A 23,310-nucleotide genomic window follows, 5' to 3' on the forward strand; every position below is an offset into this window, starting at 1 on the left:
AAAGTAGTGAGGTCTATAGTCAGTAGGCGGTGCTATTATCAGGGAATATGTCTTTGAAAGTATGTGGGCAACTGCGTCTTTTTGTGTGCACACTTTCTCAAAGGCCGTCAGTGGTCTATCAAATTCTGTAGGGGGTGGAAGTGATTGTAGATAGTGATTCAGTTGTAATGCCCTCCAATAGTCAAGTCCGAAGTCCCCTCTTGAGTCCTTCAGTTCATTTATAGTTACCCAAGCTCCTGCTTTTATAAAATGGGATGCCTGGAATTTCCCTCTCTCTCTTATTCTATTAAATTGGGCATCCTGATATCCTGGGTTAAATGCTGGGTTCCCTAATACTGGGAACAATGGTGAGTACCTTGTTGTTATTGCTGTATTTCGAAAGAGTTTTCTGCATATCTTAATTGTAGTTCCTACTGTTGGGTGTTGCATCGTCTCCTTATTTAAAAGGCCTGGGCACCATGGGGCCCTCTTCAAAGGTATAACGCTTTGCGTCTGTTCTATGTTAGGCCATATTTTGGTTTTAGTATGACAGCACCAATCTATAAGCCTGCCTAGATGTACCGCCTGGTAGTATCTTGATATGTCCGGGACTGCTAGACCCCCATTTATTTTAGGTAGATGTATTAGTGTTCTCTGGAGCCTAGGTCTTTTCTGACTCCATATGAACTTTTGGAATTCTGACTGTATCTGTCTAAAGTAAATTGACGGTATTGAAATTGGCATCGCCTGGAACATGTACAGGAACTTCGGTAAACTCTCTAGAGTATCTATATCCTTCTGGAGATATGGCCTCCAGTACTGCGCACAATACTCCAAGTGAGGTCTCACCAGTGTTCTGTACAGCGGCATAAGCACTTCTCTCTTTCTACTGCTTATACCTCTCCCTATACATCCAAGCATTCTGCTGGCATTTCGTGCTGCTCTATTACATTGACTTCCCACCTTTAAGTCTTCTGAAATAATTACTCCTAAATCCCTTTCCTCAGATACTGAGGTCAGGACTGTGTCAAATATTCTATATTCTGCCCTTGGGTTTTTACGCCCCAGGTGCATTATCTTGCACTTATCCACATTAAATTTCAGTTGCCAGAGTTCTGACCATTCTTCTAGTTTTCCTAAATCCTTTTCCATTTGGCGTTTCCCTCCAGGAACATCAACCCTGTTACATATCTTTGTGTCATCAGCAAAAAGACAAACCTTACCATCGAGGCCTTTTGCAATATCACTTATGAAGATATGAAACAAAATTGGTCCCAGTACAGATCCCTGAGGTACCCCACTGGTAACATGACCTTGTTCTGAATGTTCTCCATTGACTACAACCCTCTGTTGTCTGTCACTCAGCCACTGCCTAATCCACTCAACAATATGGGAGTCCATGCTCAATGACTGCAGTTTATTGATAAGTCTTCTATGTGGGACAGTGTCAAAAGCCTTACTAAAATCTAGATATGCAATGTCTACTGCACCTCCACCGTCTATTATTTTAGTCACCCAGTCAAAAAAATCTATAAGATTTGTTTGACATGATCTCCCTGAAGTAAACCCATGTTGTTTTTCATCTTGCAATCCATGGGATTTAAGATGTTCCACAATCCTATCCTTTAATAGGGTTTCCATTAATTTGCCTACTATTGATGTCAGACTCACTGGTCTATAGTTGCTCGATTCCTCCCTACTACCTTTCTTGTGAATGGGCACGACATTTGCCAATTTCCAATCTTCCGGGACGACTCCTGTTACTAATGATTGGTTAAATAAATCTGTTAATGGTTTTGCCAGCTCACCACTAAGCTCTTTTAATAATTTTGGGTGTATCTCATCAGGACCCTGTGACTTATTTGTCTTCACTTTAGACAGCAATCTTAGAACGTCTTCCTCTGTAAAGACACATGCATCAAACGATTCATTGGTCATCCTTTCAAGTGGAGGGCCTTCTCCTTCTTTTTCTTCTGTAAAAACTGAACAGAAGTATTTATTAAGGCAGTCGGCTAGCCCTTTATTCTCTTCTACATACCTTCCGTCCTTTGTTTTTAATTTAGTTATTCATTGTTTTAATTTCCTTTTTTCATTTATATATCTGAAGAATGTCTTATCCCCCTTTTTTATAGACTGAGCTAGTTTTTCTTCTGCCTGCGCTTTAGAAGTTCTTATAACTTGCTTGGCCTCTTTCTGCCTAATCTTGTAGATTTCCTTATCTTCTTTGCTCTGGGTTTTTTTATAATTACAAAATGCTAGCTTTTTATTTTTAATGATTTGGGCCACTTTCACTTCTGCTGAGTACCACAGTGGTCTCTTCCTTTTTTTGCTTTTACTGACAAGTCTAATGCAATTTTCTGTTGCCTTCAATAATGCACCTTTTAAGTAGTCCCATTTCTCCTGGACTCCATGTAATCCGTTCCAGTCTGATAAGGACTCATTTATGACTAATTTCATTTTTGAAAAGTCTGTTTTTCTAAAATCTAAAACTTTTGTTTTTGTGTGGTGTGACTCTTTCACACTTCTTATATTAAACCACACTGACTGGTGATCACTAGATCCCAAGGTTTCGCCTACAATGACATCATATACCGAATTCCCATTTGTGAATACCAAATCCAAAATGGCCTCCCTCCGGGTTGGCTCCTCAACCACTTGTTGCAGAGACAACCCCAGTAGGGAATTTAGAATATCTGTACTCCTGGTAGAACTTGCTATTTTGGTTTTCCAGTTTATATCTGGAAGATTGAAATCTCCCATAATGATTACTTCTCCTTTCATTGTCATTTTAGCTATTTCTTCAACTAGTAGATCATCTAGTTCTTTAACTTGACCAGGTGGTCTATATATCACACCTACACGAGTTACTGCATGATTAGCAAACTGCAACGTAACCCAAACTGACTCTATGTTGGCCTCACCAACTTGTATTAGGTTAGATTTAATGCTATCTTTCACATACAGGGCCACTCCTCCTCCTTTCTTGCCTTCTCTGTCTCTTCTGTATAAAGAGTACCCTGGTATGGTTATGTCCCAGTCAATTCTTTCATTAAACCATGTCTCCGTAACAGCCACTAAATCTACATTCTCAGATGCCATTATTGACCCAAGTTCATTGATTTTTTTACCTAAACTGCGAGCATTTATAGACAGGACTTTGAGCTTATCATTTCTTAACCTCTGTGCTTCTGACCTGTTCTGGCATTGTTTCGGGGGGCAATTGGACTCTTGTATTTTCACTCTTTTGCCCCCCCCTTCCTAGTTTAAATACTCTTTTGCAAATTCTTGGAGTTGTTCACTAAGTACATTTGTTCCTTTGAGAGAAAGATGCAAACCATCTTTTTTGTACAGTTCCTTTCTATTCCAAGTAGAGCTATCATGAGAAACAAAGCCAAATCCTTGCTCTTGACACCATTTACTAAGCCATATGTTGAACTCCTTTATGCGCCTCTGCCTATCATTCTGAACATTATGCACAGGCAGAACTTCAGAAAATGAAATGGTGGATGCAAAATCCTGTACGTCATTACCAATTGTGATAAAAGATTTTTTCACCTCTGAAACTTCATTGCAAGCCAGGTCATTTGTCCCTAGATGGACAAGAACATCCACGTCCTCTTCCTGCTTTGCTTGCTTAACAATATTAATAATACGTCTTCTATCTCGTCTAGCAGTAGCACCAGGGAGACATCTCACAAAACCATTTTCTTTAAGCTCCACACTTCTTATGATTGAATCACCCAGCAACAGCTGCTTCCTTTGAGACTTCACTTTATCTTTTTTGTCCTTGGCTGCAGTCTTGGATACATTAGACATAGGAGTCGATGGTTTCTCACCCTCTTTGCTTGAGTCCATATCCATGTTGTCCTTACATTCTGAGAGTGCTGCAAATGAATTATGGAGAACCACCGACTGTGGGACATGTCTTCTATCCACCACTCTAAGTCTTCCAGAACCTACAGTAACCCATCTGCCATTTCTGGGGGTCCTCTGTGGCAGTGGCATTGCAGCAGTCCCAGCTGGAGTTTGTTTAATAGATAATTTAAATATCTCTGATTTCAAAAATGCAATTTCCTGCTGCAGTAAGGAGAATTGTCTACAGATCTGACAGCATCCGAATCTCCAAAGAGTGGAACATGAAATAAATGCACAACAATTCCTGCACTGAACCAAGTCTGCCATTTTAAAGAGGAGAAAAATAAACAAAAAAATAATAAAAAAAAAAATTAATGTAAAGAAGCACTGTGATGTAAAGGAGGGCTGCTCTGTAAAGGGGACTGCGCTGCTCTGTAAAGGAGGCACTGTAATGTAAGGGGAGGCTGTGATGTAAAGGGGGCACTGTGATATAAAAGGGCTGTAATGTGAAGGAGAACTGAGGACAAAAAGGTTGGGGACCGTTGATCTACATGACACGATTGACTAATGATAAGCCTACCTTCTTTACCATACAGTCCAGAAGGGGCGACCTGTACTCACCCCCTGACACAGCCAGATGGGCCATTTCTACATCGATGCCCAAAAAACAAGATAACCTTGAGCCCCCCCCCCCCCACACACACACTCTCTGACAATTGGTAGGAGGTTCTCTTGTTGATCTCAGGTGTCAATGAGAATTATGTAGGTCTATGTAAATGCTAATTGATTTTCATCTTAAGTTACTTGTTCCAGTTAAGTTGATGGTATGTATGCTATGTGCTTGAAGGGACCAATGAGTTTTAGTGGGGAGAATATGAATCCAGGTGCTGGGTTACAGCAATAGGTAAAGGAGACATTGCTTTTTATTCTTCTCACCCTCTACTAAGATATTGATGTTATGCTGCACCATTCTCCTCCGACCAGTAGAGCTAAAGTCAAGAAAATCCCATAGACTTCCATGCAGAGAGCTGAGACTCCTGGGAATTGCAGTTTGAGACAGCAGCCATATAATGGGATCCTTACACTACAGATCCCAATAGTTATTGTGCAATAGGAGGAGTAGAGAGATGATTTATATTAAACTGCCCAGGAAAGTTCTTCCTTTTAGCATCGAGGGAGTTAGAGAGAGAGCACCTTTGTCTCGATAGTTGCCTGCCAGCGAGAGAAACCATCCTATCCAGTGGCTCATACAGGGGTAGCACTACAAATAAAGTTTTATTGTGAATAAATGCATTGCAATGACTCTACATTCAGTAATTAAACAACCGGTGTTCTTTATTTAATGCCATCACTGGAATATCTCAACTTCCAAAAAGAAACAACCAATTTACAACAGTATCCTGTGTGAAATAACATACAAAAGTAATGCACTTAGCACAATTATGTATTAGAAAAACACAATGCGAAAGCATTACAAAAATGTTATTTAATGGACATAAATTATACTCACCAAAATAAAATAAAATCCTTAATCGGCAAAATAGTGGCTTCTACTTTAAGCTCATTTGTACTTTTGTAAAAAAAAAAAAAAAATCAGAAAAAAAATAAAAAAATGCTATGAAGGAGGAGGGGATGTCAACACGGTTTTTGAAAAAGTCAGTGAAGAAGATTTTCTGAAGGGGTCATATTTAAACCAAACAGATATAATACATTTCTGCATTTTACATATATGTCCAACAAATCATTATGTTTTTTATTGTAAAAAGAAAAATCCTTTCTGATTCTCTAAAGGTATTTTTGTAATACATGTTCCAGGGTACAAAAAGTGATGATGACAACCATTTAAGCATTTTTGTGGTGTGTGTGGGAGGGGAAGAGGCGGTTGAAAGGACGGGGGTTTGTAGGTTCCTTTAAATTAGACTTTTCAAAAACTTTACAAGTCTGCATGATTTCTTTCATGTTACAGTATACAAAACCAGTATCAATAAAAAAGCTGACTAGACTTTACCTAGGCTAATAACCCGTACACACAAATCCGAAAATCGGAACAAATAATCGTCCGTTTTTCTTTACATACTAGTCGCATATCGAAAAAGGAGAGGTTACTAAAGTTACAAAATATCTCGTACAACAGAATAAAAATTGGGAAGTGATGTAATGTGTAGTAGTGTATTTGTATTGTATTTTCGAACGACAACTGTACTGATAAATGGAAAATCATACAATCAGATTATCGTACAATTGAATCAAAAGTGGTATTTTTCATCCCATTCAGTCAGCTGCAGACAGGAGGAAGCATTTCCTCAGTCTCCTCTCCCCCAGTGATCAAACTGCAACATTGTAAATTTGTAGCAAGTCACATGTTTGGATGCTACAGCCAAGTTTGATTTGTGTCAGACAATTTGTGAATAAAGCCAAGAACTGCACGGCCAACTATATTTACTCAAATGTGTCATCTTTGAACTGGCAGTTTATTCCAGGAAAGGGCTGGTGACTCTGGATGATTCCCAAAGATGAAGAGAAATGTATTGTCAGGGGAATAGTGTGGCCTCTGTGTGAGATAATATATACACTTACACATTACATATGGATGCACAAGCAAAAATATATCTAATGCTGGGTCCACTTTAATTTAAAGGCTTCCATTTTTTTTGCTCCAATAGTTAATAGAGTAGCTGTTCCCCCTTACTGGATCCACAGTCCCTTCCTTCTAACTGTAACGAAGGAACCTAGTCCTCTGAAAGGTGAAGTACAACCAAAGCTTGTTTGGCTGTACTTCTCCTGTGGCAGACGTCAGAGCCGGTCCAGGCTGAGGAAAGATCACAACCATATGGTCGGGATCCACCCAGATGCATGGATTGGCATATGGCTCAGCCTCTCAGCGAGCTGCTGAGTCCCTGAACCAGCCACTCCCGCCCCTCCAAAGCCCAGCACTCAAGTGAGCCCGAGGGGGACAAAGCAGTGACTGACGGTCACCATCTTTCTGCTCACAGAGCACTGAAAACTGAGTGATCAGTGTTGTTTGATCACTCCGTACTCAGTCTTAGAACCAGCGGGGGAAAGTTGCTGCATGCACCTAGGTAGTATGATTAAAAAAAGAAACAAAAAACAAAATAGAAACACTCTTCCCTTTGAATGATCAAACCAAGTTTAAATAGCCACCTTCTTGTGTATAATCGAACTGTTCAGCTGTACTATGTGGCACAGCAGCCCCCACAAATAGCTTTTCCTCTGGGATTCATACTGGTCATTATACTCTCTACAGAAGAACTAATCAATGTCTGTCCACCTAGATAGGTGGGGTTGGGTAAGCATAGCTTGACTGTTCAGAAGATAAAGGCAATTCTTTCAGGTTGGAAACCAGGGAAGGATCCAGTATTAAAATGGCAATCAAAGCAGGCTCTTCCTCCATTTTGTTTTATCAAATTGAGCTTGCATCACCCACAAATGGTTTTTACCATGGCTGTCATCACTTTTTTTTAACCTGGTACACGCACACCTAAATCTAAAGATATCTGTGTCAGATGGTACTCTTTTATTTAACACTATACTGATTTACTACTGTTTGGATATGTACTGTGTGGTGAATGGGTATAATATTTATTTATGTATTTATTTATTTACTAAAGGCATTTATATAGCGCTAACAACACACACGGTGCTTTACATATTGTACATTCACATCAGTCCCTGCCCCCAAGGAGCTTACAACCTAGGGTACCTATCTAACATGCACACAAACATATACATATTAGGGCCAGTTTCACCTACAAGCATTTATTTGGAGTGCGAGAGGAAACTAGAGTACTCAGAGGAAACCCATGCAAGCACAGGGAGGACATGCAAACTCCATGCAGATAGTGTCCTAATTGGATTCCTAGTTGGATTTCAAACCGAGGACCCCATTGATGCAAGGCAGAAAATTGATTATATTTGTGATTGTTGCTCTTTAAGGGCTGCTTTGGACATTCATGCCTCTATTTTGTTTACATTTTATAAGCCTTAAAATGAACCTGTAGTCTATTTTAAACTTTTAAAAGTAAATGCATTGCAACTGTTACTTGTGATAGTATTAGGGACTGTGTGCACGGGTTTTGGGCTTGTGTTGATGGCATTCGTTTGACATCTGTTTGTCTGTTTCTGTTGCTATTGATTGCATTGATAGGTGCACATGACCACTTGTAAGCCGCCTTCTGACCTGCATAGACTTGTATGAGAAGACAAAATCTACCTGAAGCATCCAAAAGCCTGTTAACACAGGTCCTAACTGGAACTTGACATTATGACCATGCTTCACAAACTGCTACTCCCCTGTCCAAATTGAAAATCTCAGTGGTCAGCAAGGACACGCTTACTGGATAATTGACAATGGAAGGGTATTAAATGGAGTCACGAATTTAGCGAAGTCAGACCACAGTAACAAAGTGAAAAAAATCAGAGAGGGGCACAGAATTTTTTTTGGCTAACAAAGATAATAGCATCTTGTGGCATCCACTTTTAGAAGTTTAAAATAATATACAGGTTGATTTAACAGTTTGCCCTATGGAGGCATTTGGGGTTGATTTCCTAAATCTGGAGAGTGCAAAATCTGGTGTAGCTCTGTATAGTAGCCAATCAGCTTCTAAGTTCAACTTGTTCAATTAAGCTTTGACAAAACAACTTGGAAGCTGGCTGGTTTCTATGCAGCGCTTCACTAGATTTTCACTCTCCAGTTTTAGTTAATCCACCCCATTGTGTTTGGTTGTCATCATTTAGCATTCTTATGTGACACCAACCTCTACCACAATCAAACTCTTTTACAGCTGCCGTATAACAAATAAATTGAGCTTATCAAAATGAATGTGGGGCCTAGCTATCAAAGGCTACAGGGCTCATATGAAAAGGAGGTAGGGCTTAACACCACACCTCTAAATTACCCCCATGTCTATCCTTCCCACCCTCCTCCTTTGTTTTCTCCAACACTACAGGTGCTCTTTGACATTTTACAGCATCCCTCACTAGCATCTTCATAAGAAGATGAAATGTTATTAACACTTGGAAAATGATTTGTTAATTATGACAAATCAGAGTAAGGTAACTAGTGTTAATGTAAAATTATGGATTCTGATGTTCAGCCGCTCAGAACCAAAATTCAGAAACAAAAATGTGGACATTGACGATGTTACGATGAGACAAGACTCCGCCAACCACATAGTTCATCTCCAGTTTTAGGGTAGCATGGAAAGGTCCCACAATGGGTTTAATCTGACGAACCACACCTGGAAAAAAAGAAGCATTGGTTAGAACTAAGAAACTGTAAAAGATATAGCACATTTTTTTTTTTTTTTTATAAAAACTAATAACATAGTAAGGTTAAAAGGAAAGACCACCAAGTTGAACCAAACAGCAGTTTTGATACTGATAAATAAAAACCAAATCCTTCCAGTTAGGTTGAAACTATGATTTATCTTGTCAAGGATAGAATATTAAAGCTGTAAATGACTTTCCATGCCCTTATCAAACATTAATAAATTACCTGAAACAATCCTTTTTTTTCCTGCAAGATGGAAAACTCTGTATTCCTCCAGTGCCTGGTCACATGACCAATGCCAAGGCACTGGAGAGGTAGTCTCAGCCAATGGAGACAATTTAGCTAGAGATGCTCTGTCTGTATATTAGGCCCCTAACAGAGATCACTGGATGAGTTCCTTGAAACCAGGCAATAGAATTAAGCAGAATTTCCTTCTTTATTAACCATTATTTTTACTGTGTGAAGAGTGGCTTTTAAAAGTAGAACTAAGGAAAAACATTTTTTTTTTCATTTTGGATAGAGTAAAGCAGAGTATACACAGACATTTTTTTTTTCAGTTAGCCAACAGGTTGAACAATAAAAAAACGTACAGATCCCCGCATTTACACAAGCGATGTTGATGCAGGGATCTCCTCGGTTGCACTAATATATTCTGACAATGGGGGCTCCAACATCAGAATACACAGATCATTGGCTGGAAGCACTGATGGAATGCTGGTTTTCTAGTGAAGCACCCACCTAGCATAGGTTGAAAGGCAAATTTTGTTTTCTTTATCGTACATCACGGGACACAGGGCAGTCATAATAATTACTATTTGGGTTATACGCCACCTATAGGTGAATGGACAAGGGCAAACAAAAAGACAGGAAGTCATCCTCTATATAACCCCTCCCATACAGGAAGTACCTCCATTTTTTCGCCAATGTCTTAGAGGTGATGGTAATGTTTGGAGAAGCTCTCCATATATTTAAAGAAGAAGAAAAAAGATTATTCTACAGTCCCAGTTAAGATCTCTGGATCCAAGGGGATTGGCAATCAGATCCACCTGAAAGTGGAAGGTTAAAGGATGGTACCTGAGCTCAGTAAAGGGAAACAAGTTTTGGCCTGTAATGCGACCGTCTTGGGCGCTGGACCCTGGGATCCGGACCATTGGTAAGACTAGTTTTTGGTAAGACTAGACTAGACTTGTTTTACACCTTTATTTGATTGATCATATATACCTATCACAGAGATTGGCATGGATATTGCTATCCATAAATGATTTATTAGCAAGCGCTGTATTTGGCCTTTCCATAAGACCATTCATTTTTCAGTATGTGTATTCAGCTGTGGCATGCATACCATGGATGCCTTAAAATGTTTCTGCTCTCAACCCCCCTGATGCTTGGCGGGCAGCGGGACTTTGTACATCCTGCCCACGCATCTGCTTACCCTCTGTGGTTTTAGGATCAGGGAGCACCTTCAGTGGCCATCTCTGCGGCGGAAGATCATGTGCGTTTGTGCAAGTTCAGCCTATTTTCATGCAGGAGCGTGTACGTGGACCTGGGAGGGTGCATGTAGCACGTGGCACATGCGCAGTAAGGGGCGGAGACAGTGCGGCATTTGAGGAGTATTCCCAGCGGCATGAGCTTCGGTCAGAAGCTGGACGGGACACAGAGCAGCTGCAGTTGGGTGCGTGACTCACTGTGGGTGGATGTTTACAGGCACTGACAGGTTCTGTTACTTTGGGATAACTGTGCTGTGTGTGATAAGCTGTTACAGCTTGGCACAAGCTTTGATTACACTAAAGTAAGTACCTCATGTTTTCTTGCCTGGAGCAATGTCCTCCCTGAAAAGGAGTGGGGGGGGGGGCACAGCAGGAAGGGGCACAAGTGTGTCGTCCTCAGGATTGCAAGATTCTAGCCGTGCATCCTCTGTGTTAACCTCCCCTGAGAAGCCAGAGGCGACTGGCCAATCTGAGATTGTCAGGGATAGTAGCCACATCTAGTGCTTTTGTCTCAGCCTATGCCCCTAAGGACGACTTGGCATCAGCATTAGCCGGCCTTTAGGGGAAAATTGCTGGCATGATTGCAGCATCACAAGGAGGGAGGAATGGTGATATATCCCCTTCACCTGAGCCCCGGATTGGGCAGAGGATGTGGAAGAACTAGCTGTAAACAGCTTAGAAGAAGGCCAAGCAGAGGATTCCACTTCTGGGGAGTCAGGGTCTGAGCAGCCATTTCTAGGCCTCTCAATCCCAGAGATTGTTAATTCAGTCTCTCACTGAAATGGTCCGGTCTGGATTTAAATTATCTCCCTTAGAGATTTCTGAAGTCTCTTTTTCCTCATTAGGCTCGTTACACCCTCCTCAAAATTCTCAGGCTTTTCCCTTACATCCGCTTTTAGAGCAGATAGTATATGCTGATTGGGATCACCCTGATAGGATTTTTATTCCTCCCAAAAGGTTTTCTTTGTTTTATCCTATGGAGGAAAAATTCACAAGAAAATGGAGTATGCCTACAGTGGATCCTGCTATTTCTTCTGTAAATAGAAATGTAACCTGTCCTATAGATAATGCACAGGTTTTTAAAGATCCAGCTGATAAGAAATTGGATTCTTTCCTGAAAGCTTCCTTTGCTATTGCAGGGTCTGCAATATAACTGGCAGTGGCTGCTATAGGAGTTTGTCGATTTTTGAAACATTGAATAAAACAGCTGTCCAGGAGTAATCCGTCTCAGGGAGAGTCTGCTGAAGATTTAGCAGATTTACCTTGGGCTTTGTGTTTTACAGTGGATGCTCTTAAGGACTTCATACAGCAAATGTCACGGTTTGCTCTTCTGTCAGTTCATATGCGCAGAATCCTGTGGCTAAAAAGTTGGCTCTGCGGTATTACCATGAAACAAATTGCTAGCTGACTTTCCTTTTCATCTGGAGCGCCTATTTGGTGATGATCTGGACAAATATATCCGAAAGATTTCGGGGGGAAGAGTGCGCTTCTACCAGTTAAGAGGAGAAGTAAACGTCCTTCTTTTAAGGTGTCTAACACTCAGATTTTCTGTACTTCTAATCCCAGGCAATTTTTGACAGCCTCAGCCATCTGGATCTAGAGCCAAGCCTTCAGGTCAAGGGCAGAAGAAACCTTGGGCCCAGAGGTCTACCAAGCCTAGCTCAAATCTACCTTGTGAAGGAATGCCCCCACTCAGTCAGGTGGGGGGAAGGCTGCTACAGTTCTCGGAGGCCTGGGTGGAAATGATTCAGGACAACTGGGTCATTTTTACAGTCTTGTAGGGGTACAAACTAGAATTTCTGGTGTTTTCTCATCCTCGGTTTCTAAGGTCAAACATATCTGCAGGTCCAGATCCTTTTCTCCGGCTCTGGACCACCTAAGGTCTTAATCAGAGATTACAGAAGTTCCAGACGACGAGAAATTCAGGGGTTTTTACTCAAACCTTTTCGTAGTCCCCAAGCCAAACTGAGATTTGAGACCTGTATCTCGAAGCCCTGAACCAGTTCTTAAACATTTGCACATTCTGAATCAAGTCAATTCGCTCAGTCATGGCCTCTTCAAGGAGGAGAATTTCTAGCATCCATAGACATCAAGGATGCATACCTTCACATGCCAATTATTCAGGCCCTTCAAAGGATTTTGCACTTTGTGGTGGAAGACTGTAATTTTCTATTCATGGCCTTGCCCTTCGGGGTAGCCATGGCTCCACGAGTGTTCACACAAACCCTAGCTCCAGTATTGGCTATTCTAAGGTCTCAAGGAATAGCAGTGGTAGGATACCTGGACGATCTATCACTTATAGACCGGTCGGCTTCTAATCTAAGCCAGAATGTGTTCTGGGCAGTTCTGTTCTAGAACATCTGGGTTGGATTCTGAATTTGGAAAATTCAGCGTGGCAGCCAGGTCAGAGTCTAGAATATCTGGGTTTCCTTGTGGACACAGTACAGGCAAATGTGTTTTTGCCGCCAAGAAAGGTCCTAGCCCTGAAGGATCTGGTTCGGGATCATAAGAGGGAAAAAGTATCCTTCTGTACATCTTTGTATGAGGTTGCTAGGGAATATGGTGTCCTCATTCGTAGCAGTTCCTTATGCCCAATGCCATGCCAGACCTTTACAGAACAACATTCTGTCAGCCTGAAGCAAAAAGATCCAGGCCCTAGATTGTCGCATGTCTCTAGTACTAAGGGTACGTCAGAGTCTAGGTTGCTGGTTGGTAGCCAGGAATTTGGAGAGCGGGAAAATCGTTCTTCCAGTAGTCTGATGGGTGGTGACTACAGATGCCAGTCTCTCCAGCTGGGGAGAAGTTCTGGAGGAAGCCACTGTCCAAGCGAATTGGTCCTAGTTAGAAAGGAGCTTCCCCATCAATATCCTGGAAATCCGAGTGGTTTGTCGTGGATTAAGGTACTGGACTCTCAGACTTCAGAGTTGCCCCATCAGGGCACAATCCGACAATGCCACGGCTGTGGCCTAAATCAACCATCAGGGGGGTATCGAGAGTCAGTCAGCCCAGAAGGAGGTGGGTCACATCCTATCCTGGACACAGAAAGCTGTTTGATTCCTGTTAGTGGGTTTTTATTTCAGGAATAGAGAACTGGCAGGCAGACTTCCTGGACTTTCTGAGTCACCAGCAGATTTTTCTAGGGAAATAGTCATTACAACCCAAGATCTTTGCATACATTTTTCAATGCTGGGAGGGGGGGGGTCCCAAACGTAGATCTGTTGGCATCCAGGTTCAACAATAAGTTGGAAAAATTTGTGTCCAAGACCAGGGATCTGCTCGCAGTCGGAGTGGATGCCTTGTTGACTCCCTGGGAACAGGTCTCCCTGATCTATGCTTTTCCAAGGTTGGGGATGGGAAGGCCATGGGTTCTCCCACTGCGTCCAGACCTGCTCTCTCAGGGTCCTATATTTTACCCTGTTTTACAATCTCTACATTTGATGGTTTGGCTATTGAAGCCTGGATTTTGAGGGAGCAGGGTATATCTGGTCCTGCAGTCTCTACAGTGATAAATGCTAGGAAACCAGTCTCTAGGGGCATTTATTACAGAGTCTGGAAGTCTTACATTTCTTGATGTGAGGCCAGGAAGTGGCATCCCCATAAATATATCATCGGGAGAATTCTAGCTTTCATGCAAGTAGGGGTAGATAGCCTAAAAGGTCAAATTTTAGCCTTGTCAGTCTTTTTTCAAAGACTGATTGCTTCGCATCCCTTGGTCCGAGCCTTTAAACAAGGGGTGCAACGTATGCTTCCGCCCGTTAGGCCACCGTTAAAATAGGTCCTGGCGGTTCTACAGAAACAGTCTTTTGAGCCCATTTGGCATATTCCTCTGGTGTTTTGACCAGAAAGTTGGTATTTTTGGTTGCAGTAACTTCAGCTAGAAGAGTTTTAGAGTTTCCTGTAGCCATTTTTGATCTTACATCAAGATAGGGTGATTCTACGTCCACACCCAGGGTTTTTGCACAAGGGGGTGTCCGCTTTTCATTTAAATCAGGACATTATACTGCCTTCCTTCTTTCAAAATCCTCAAACAGCAGAGGAAAAGTTGTTACATTCTCTCCATGTAGTACGTGCATTTTAGGTCTTTTTAAAGATGTCAGCTCAGATTTTGGAAGACTGACCTTTTGTTCGTGCTGCCAGAAGGACCCAGGAAAGGGCAGGCAGCATCTAGGTCTACAATTTCTCAGTGGAATCGCCTGGTCATTATCCTGGCGTATGGTTTAAAGGGGAAGGTTCCACCTTTTCCAGTATAGGCACACTCTACCAGAAGAGTGGGTGCTTCTTGGGCAGTTCGCCATCAAGCTTATATGGCTCAGATTTGCAGGCCGCTACTTGGTTTTCAGTACCTTCGTTCACTAGATTCAGGTAGATGTTAGGACCCGGAAGGATTCTGCATTTGGCCCCAATGTGCTGCAGGCAGCTATGTAGATCTTTTCGGTCTGATGGCAGTTTTTTCATATTTGGTGTCCCCCTCCCCTCAAGTTCATTGCTTTTGGACGTCCCAGATAGTAAATATTATGGCTGCTCTGTGTCCTGTGATGTATGATAAAGAAAATTGGATTTTTCCTACAGCTTACCTGTAAAATCCTTTTCTTGGAGTACATCAGGGGACAAGGAGGTCCTTCCCTCTTGTCTGAGATGTTTATTGCTTGCTACAAAACTGAGGTACTTCCTGTATGGGAGGGGTTATATAGAGGGGGGACTTCCTGCCTTTTTGGTTCCCAGTGTCTATTCACCTATAGGTGGCATATAATCCAGATAGTAATTATTATGACTGCTCTGTGTCCCGTGATGTACTCCAATAACAAGAGTTTACAGGTAAGCTGCAGGAAAAATCTATTTTTTGGCTCTTTCTGTAGTCAAGGGAGCAGTGATTGTTTGCTTTGGTCTGTTGAACTGTTCAGAGATTCGCAGGCTAGGAATTTGATTGCTTCCTCCTGCCCCTGGGAGAATCTCCCAGAGCATAGAGTAGGGAGATTCAAATGACCAACCTGAATATTTATCATGGCCTAACCATTTCCTGGATAGAAGTTTCCTGAAGGTGGCTGGGAGGTAATAAATAGTCAGGAGCCCTAAAGAGATTGTTCTTTCCTCAGCAGAAAGGGTTCCAAAGCTTCTATGGCTCCTACCCCTTGAGGCAGACTGTGGACTGCGATGCTGTTCTTTCAGGTATTGGCTGTAGCAGGGCTGAAGATCTGGAGTAATCTTCTGAGGAGCTGGCTGTGGGATTTCACCATAAAAGATCTGGTCTGCAGAAGGATTGCCTCCCTCACCGCACCATGTCTGAATAAGCTAGCTGTGCAGCTGTCCTGGGTACTTGTAAGTATTGACTCTGAATTGTGATCCCTGGGTGACCATGTGCTTTTGGTATGTAAGAGGATGTGCCAAAAGTAGCTGTGGACTGGGACAGCTCTCATGGGTCTCACAATGCTGGCCATTTCCCATGTCCTCAGCAGAATCCTGGAGTGGGAGCCAAGAGAAAAGTGTCCCGTTACTGTGCAGCATTTTTGAGTATGCCATGCCCTAACTCCTCTCCTGTTTAAAGTTCTGCAAGCATTACATTTCAAAAATACATCCCCGATTTTTTGGAGCCAGAGTATATGAACTGGTTCTTATGGTGATGGACAGCCCCTGTACTATTAGGGAATAAAAAGCTATTACCAGCAGTAGTAATAGCCCTATGGGGTAGCGCTACACCAGCATGATAGTTTGTCAGAAGCCCTTCAAATTTTGTTGTGTGTGTGTTTACCGGGATTAAGGAAGATTTATAAACCCTGTTGTTTCTTTTTGCCATCTGCATGCCATTAGGAAAATTCACGTCACTTGAATGCCCTGCCCAAAAGCCAAAATGGGGGGTGAGAGGTAATCCCTTTTGAAGTGTGGTAATAATTAGTGTCCCCATTGGAAGATTTACTGTTCTGGGGAAATCCAAAAATATGCATTTTTCTTCTACCTTCACTCTCAGTAATAATGATAAAAACAGAGCAAATAGAGAGGCTAAATCTCCACTCAAAAAAGTAAGTTTTGCCTACAGGTATTTTTTTTTTTTTTTAACTGTATTTCTTTTTTTTTGGTTGTTGTTTTGGATAGAGAATGGTTAGAACTGTTATCAGTTTTTTTTCCCTGTCATTCATATCCTGATGAGAAGATTACCCTTCACACCCTATCCCAGAGATACAACATGAAATGAAAGAAAAGCTCTCCATTTAGAGGAATCCCCTGTCCCCTAGTTGGCTAATACCCAAACAAGTGCTCCCATCTGATGATTTCCCTTCTTATCTTGTTCCAGAGACAACTTTAAAATATTTTGCTCCACTGTGACAATAGTGGCAGGGCAAAAAGAGAGGGTGAATCTCCCCCGTGTGCACATAAACAGCAATTTTTGATGTTTTGATATCATGATACTATTACATTCAGTGTAAACCCTTGATTAAGTGGGAAGGGTTTCGATTTTTTTAATCAGTTTTTAAAGATCATCTATGACCCCGTTGTAAATGTTTCATGTCTCAGTGAAATCCTTTGTATGAGGGCGTGAGAGGTTGTCACCAGGACAGGCTGTGAGGTTATATTTCTCTAATCAGGACACAGACAGTAATAAATGAGGTCTAATTATTCCCTACTCTATCCAAAACAAAAAAAAAATGTGCTCAAGTTTAAGTGTGAGCAGATTTATAAAGTGTGTAGCATAGACTTAGCTGCTGAAGTCCAAAAGAGGTAAAAAGGCAGCTAATAAATTAGCCCCCATTGTCCACCCATTTGGTCATAAAGGAGCATGCTGGAACTTGCAGTTACAAATACAAGCATGAAATTCTAGGAAATGTGCTTCTCCAACTTGCCTCACACCCCTTTCCCCCCCAATTACACTGTCCCGCCAACAGCCCGTACAGCTTTACAGAACACGGACTTCTTAATCACATTGGCGCATCCAGCCTGACTAATTCACGGTGTCAGACGCCCGTCCATATTTACACGCTGCTAATAACTCCTGGGTATTTTTCTTGTCTATGTGACACAGTTTAAAGAAAACCTCAATGATATTTTCGGTTTGCAATAAGTCGTGAGTTTATAGGCAGCAGATTCCGCATACAGAAGTTCGATTGAAATAACAAAACAAGAAAAGAAAAAGAAATAGCTCGAATTCGAGTGAGGTTTGGGCCCAGTACAAGCATTATGATCAGAATGAGGGCTAGCACTGACCTCAGAAGGAGTATACTTATCTTTGGGGTTTGGCATGAGCAAAATGGCTTCAAAATGAGCCTGCTTTTGGCCCCTCGGCAAACCCAAAGTTCTTTAAACTGACAAAAAAGCCAGCTCTCTGGAATCACTCATTCTTAAACAGGCCTAACAACATTTGGCATTAATGCTTTCAGAATCAAACATCTGGCTGTGCTCTGTGGCCACTGTCTCTTTTGTAGCTTTCCAGGCACGGGATGATAAATGTACAAACAGCCATTTTGTCTGCAGGTTGCAATTAAATATATGAGAATTTAGAAGGAGATGGCATATGATATTATGAAAAGCTCTCCTGTGTCCCGATGTCACTCCTGGGGAATATTTTGGTATTTTATCATAAAGACCTTTTTGGTCATTAGTTATTCAACAAGCTTCTTTATTTTTTGGCTACCTTTATAAAGTTTTTGGTAAATCTCACAACACAATGGAAAGGGGGAAAGAAGGAAATAGGGAGGTTGCATAGAGGCATCATAAGTTTCTCTACAGTTTAAGGTAAGTAGTACTTACTCCTCTTTCTCTATAGATCCCAGTTGGAATACTGGTTTAAAGTGGCTGTAAAGGCTCAAGGTTTTTATCTTCATGCATTCTATGTAAGGTAAAAAATCTTTAGTGTGCAGCAGCGCCCCCAATCCCCCCTCCCTCAATACTCACCTGAGACTCATCTCAGTCCAGCGATGTGCACAAGAGCAGCAGCTCCCTGGGGTACCTGCCTCCTCACTAGCTGAGTCAGCAATGGGAGCCATTGGTTCCCACTACTGTCAATCACAACCAGTAAACCAATAAGGAGAAAGCAGGGGCAGGGCAGGGCTGCACTCTGTGCCTGAATGGACAGACAGAGCAGTGGCTCGGCTCGAGTGCCCCATGGCAAGCTGCTTGCTGTGGGGGCACTCAGCAGGAGGGGGAGGGGACAGCAGCACCATTGAGGGACTCAAGAAGAGGAGGAGGAGGGCTGCTCTGTGCAAGCAGGTAAGTATGACATGTTGTTTATATTTAAAGAGAAAAAAAAACGTAGGCCCCTTTCACACTAGCGGACCATTCAGATCCGCCTGTCAGTTTTTCAGGCGGATTTGAACGGATGCCCCATGCATCTCTATAAGGCAGCGGATGTCAGAGGAGACATGTCCTCTGACAGCCGATCCAGTCCGTCAAATCTGGACAGATGGAAACCCTATTTTCCATCCGTCCAGCAGATCAGATGGGATCGGATGAGAACGGACAGGCCATCCGTTCTCATCTAAAACAAGAAGAGAGAAGACCGGGCGCCGATCTAAGTGTAGCAATAAAACATTTTATTAGCAATAGCAAGAGTACTACTCACAGGAGTACGGTAAAAACAGGCATCTCAATGATGGTGGGTATGCAGAGTTCATCCAGGGGGTCCTCCCAAGGTCCTTTTGGAGCTGGTGCTGCGAGGGATAAGCTGCGGTCTCCTGGTGCGGGACGCGCTGATCGCTCTGTGATGATCCGGCAGCGTGAGTCCGTAGGATGGAGGGCCGTGGTGTCACTTCCTGGTCGACTCTGTGTGCTTGAACGGCGACGCGTTGCGGAGCATGCGCTCCTTCTTCATTAGCTATTGCTAATAAAATGTTTTATTGCTACACTTAGATCGGCGCCCGGTCTTCTCTCTTCTTGTTTTGGGTCATACAGGGTTACTTCACCCTTCACTGGAGGCAGCCATCGAAGTGTTTAGCAAGCCACACCGGACTTTGTGTACCGAAGCCCACCTTGCCATACCTTGCTCTATGCATAGATACTGTATGCAGTTCTGACCATCTGTTTGCGCCAATCTCTCCTCTCATCCGTTCTCATCCGATTCCCCCATAGAGAACAACGGGGACCTGACAGCTCTGTCTCCGCACACAGCATGGAGACAGAGCTGCCATCTGCCTGCTCAGCGGGGGATCCCCCGCTGAGAAAAACGGAGTCCACAGACAAACTCTACAGTGTGAAAGGGGCCTTAGCCTTTAATATCACTTTTGTTACTTTATCCTAGTGTTGCAAAATACATTTACAACACTTACCACACCACAGAGTAACCACATGAATAGGTGCTCAAATCTAGTGAACAATCCAAAAATATATATAACGAATCACACATGTTTAAAAATTATTTTACAAAATCTCACTGTGCTGCCTTTCCTAAAACGTACAAATCCTTACACCACAATCGCATAAATATGTAAGGCTGTGCAGTGATCTATCAAAATCAGTCCAAATATTAAAAAAAGTAACCACATTATCAGAAAAGTGTACAAAGGATCAAGTCATTAAAAATTCTATGAAACACAGTCCTATTCAAAGAAAAAGTTCCAATTAGCACCCATGTTTAGTGCACAGTTTAATTAGCCTATATCCAGTGTCTTCACTCTTCATCTATCACCACAGTACAAAACCCCTCAGATTCGGTTCCAGTCTCGCTCACGGACTAATATTGCCTCTCATAAGTATGATTGACAAAAAGCACTCAGGGTCATAGCCAGAATGGTTCATCAGAAATGGTCCTCCTTTAAGTTAACTCCAATCCTCTCATAATAGGAAAAAAAAAAAAACGCTCCAATAGTGTAGTACGGTAAAACACATAGATTTTTTTATTTCAACCCAGTTAAAAATACTCACAATTATCACATCGGCAGAGCTTGTCACCTCCAAAGTACCTTCTCAAATGGGAACGTATTTTGGGCATGACTTTTACTGAACAACAGAGGGACAGGATTAAACAGGTGACTTACAAGGCCTCCATCTCCAAGAAACTGGATAAAAAATCATAACTAGATGGTATAGAGTCCCCAAAACCTTATGTAGCACCCTCTAGCATGCTACTAGATTAGTGCAGGAAAATTTATGTTACATTCATGGTTAGCATGTATGTTTGAAATTGGGTCAGGGTTTACTGCTGATCATGCTGGATGACTCACAGAGGCAGGTCTCTGTAACTCCCCCTGGGTCTGGAAGTTTGTAGAAACTTCTAGAAGTTAGTGGGCGGAGGCCAGGAGGACTGATCTGCATACTTGAGGGAACTTGGCCAATCTCCAGGCAGAATGTTCTTGCAGAGTGGCTGAGTTAGCCATTAAATATGGTGGAGCCATGCTAGCAGGAGAGTAGGAGCAGGAGATGGGTGATGGAGTGCTGAGGAGGCTGTCGGTGGCTAAGGAGGGTTCTCCTAGGTCTTGGGGGGTGTCTTTGCCTCCAAGCTAGGCTTGGGCTGGCTTAGGAAGATCCATTCAAAATCACAGTTTGAACATGATACTTGCCTGAGAGCAGTGCAAGCAAGGAGGACAGAGTAAGTACATCAGAACACCCAAGGATTGACAAGGGGAGAGACTGACAAATGTAGCAAGCTTTCAAAGGACAGCACTGTGTTTAACCCTTTATCCCTTGCCCTGGTAGATCTTTGGAGCAGCCAAGTGGGCTGGTAGTCATGCAGTCAGGGGGGCTGGTAGTCCCTGCAGGCAGTGGAGCTGGAAGCAGTTCTACAAGAGGAGAGGAGATACTCCTGAATGCAGTTTTTCAATATTTTGTGCTATTTTCCAAATGGGCTAAGAGCTCCTAGTCCCTAACAGACTTTACCAATGACCTAAGAGACTGGGTGTTTTTAGCAAGGAGAGCAGTCTAGGGTCTTTTCTCTGTACATAGAAAGGAAGTTATCCTCATCTGTTGTTCTTTAGGTCAAGTTGGGCTTCCCATTACCCCTATACCCTATCAAAGTTGTTTTCCCCAATAAAACATGCAAATGCTTGCAAGTGCTGCAAGTTAGAAATGCATGTTGCCTGGCTGTGCAGGAATAGGGAAGCCAGTTACCAGGGGTAGTGCTATACTTACATCAATTATACCCCAAGAGCCCCTCGTTATTTTGGAGATGTCAAAAAGAGGTGGGCTCCATGGTCCACGTTTTCTGGTCCTGTGAGGGTCGTAAAGATTTCTGGTCACAAATCATTACACTGGATTCAGAGGTTTACTGATATCCAGATGCCGAATGATGCAGAGGGTCATGCCAAATGATGCGAATGCTTTTCTGTTGCATTTGACCCCGATGTCCTTAAAACATTAAAAGCGCTCCCTCTTACTTTTACTGAATGTTGCAAGGGCATGTATCCCACTATTCTGGAAACAAACCACACCCCCTTTCCATTAAGACTTGGTTTGCCAAGATCAATGACGTTCAACTAATGGAAGATCTCATACCTGCGGCACACTATAGAGAGGAATGGTTCATAAAATGTGATTTTATTGGACGGATTTTACTATCACGTCTGAATATCAGGATATTATAGGCACTCAACTGTGTCACTCTTGCCCATTCCTTTTAAGGTGACGCCTTTGACCCCAACGGACTTCCATGAGAAAACTCTGCCAAGGCAGCGCACTCGCTTTCTTTTTGCTAAACCCCTTCTTCCCCTCCACACCCCCCCCCCTCCTTTTTTCCACTTCCTCTTCTCTGACTCTTTTCTTCCTCCTTACTTTTCCTTTCTTTCTCTTTTTTTTTGTCTTTTTTCCATTTGTACTGAAAAAGTTATACAGGATATAGGCTTGTCAGGGGCCCTTGGGCTAAGTAAGCTACACAGCTACTGTTTTGATAAACGTTATATCTGCTGGTCTATCTGCAGTGATTCTGCTGTTGATTTTATTTCTCTATGTGTACCATGCTCCTTGCCCATGCTGCTTGTTGTTTGTGGGAGCCAGTATGCCCCGATAATCCCCATATGACATAAAAACTGATAAATAAAGAATAAAAAAAAAAAAACCTCACAAACACAAGTTAAAAATGGCCCATCATAAATGCACTGCATCAGCATAACATTGTGCAGTCAGCTGCCTCATCCCTGCCACATGGCTAGGCACTTGGCGTCTTACCCAGTCCCCCAGCCCGTGAGCTCTGGCATGTCACTTCCGGGGTGGGTCCAATATTACTTCCTGGTTACTGGGCGATCTAGCTAGATGGTACTACACTATTGGAGGTCTATTTCTTTCCTAATTTGAGCAGATTATGAAGAACCTTTCTGCCTATGACCCTGAGCGCTTTTTTCCCAATCATACTTATGAGAAGCACAATTAGTCGGTGAGTGAGATTGGAACCTGGTCTGAGGGATTTTGCACTGGTATGATGGATGAAGAGTGAAGTCACTGGGTATAGACTAATTGATTGGAACCTGGTCTGAGGGATTTTGCACTGGTGTGATGGATGAACAGTGAAGTCACTGGATATAGGCTAATTAAAGTGTGGATGAAACACGGGTGCTACTTAATGGGACTTTTTCTTTGAATGGGACTGTATTTCATAGAATTTTTGATGACTTGATGTTTTTTACATGTAGCCCAGTACTGGCTGATTGTTACCTTCATTGAAGGACACTCCTTCGTGGGTTATGCATGCAGCATCTTCCCCCTAGTGCCCAACATGGAAAATAATCACATCACTTCCTGACTGCCGAGGAGAAGCCACTTACTGACAGCACATGTTAATAGGTGATA

General features: G+C 42.5%; 1 protein-coding gene across 1 annotated transcript in view; it reads right to left on the reverse strand.

The window, feature by feature from the left end:
• Window positions 1–7,996: 7,996 nt before the first annotated feature.
• FBLN1 (fibulin 1) overlaps window positions 7,997–23,310 on the reverse strand; it is a 138,134-nt gene continuing 122,820 nt past the window's right edge. Inside the window, exon 17 of the mRNA XM_082255076.1 lies at window positions 7,997–9,092. Within this exon, the coding sequence (XP_082111202.1) occupies window positions 8,953–9,092 (140 nt within the window). The 3' untranslated portion in view covers window positions 7,997–8,952. The remainder of the gene's footprint in view (window positions 9,093–23,310) is intronic.

Source organism: Pelophylax lessonae (genome assembly GCF_965119305.1).
Source record: "Pelophylax lessonae genome assembly, chromosome: 4".
NCBI lineage: Eukaryota > Metazoa > Chordata > Amphibia > Anura > Ranidae > Pelophylax > Pelophylax lessonae.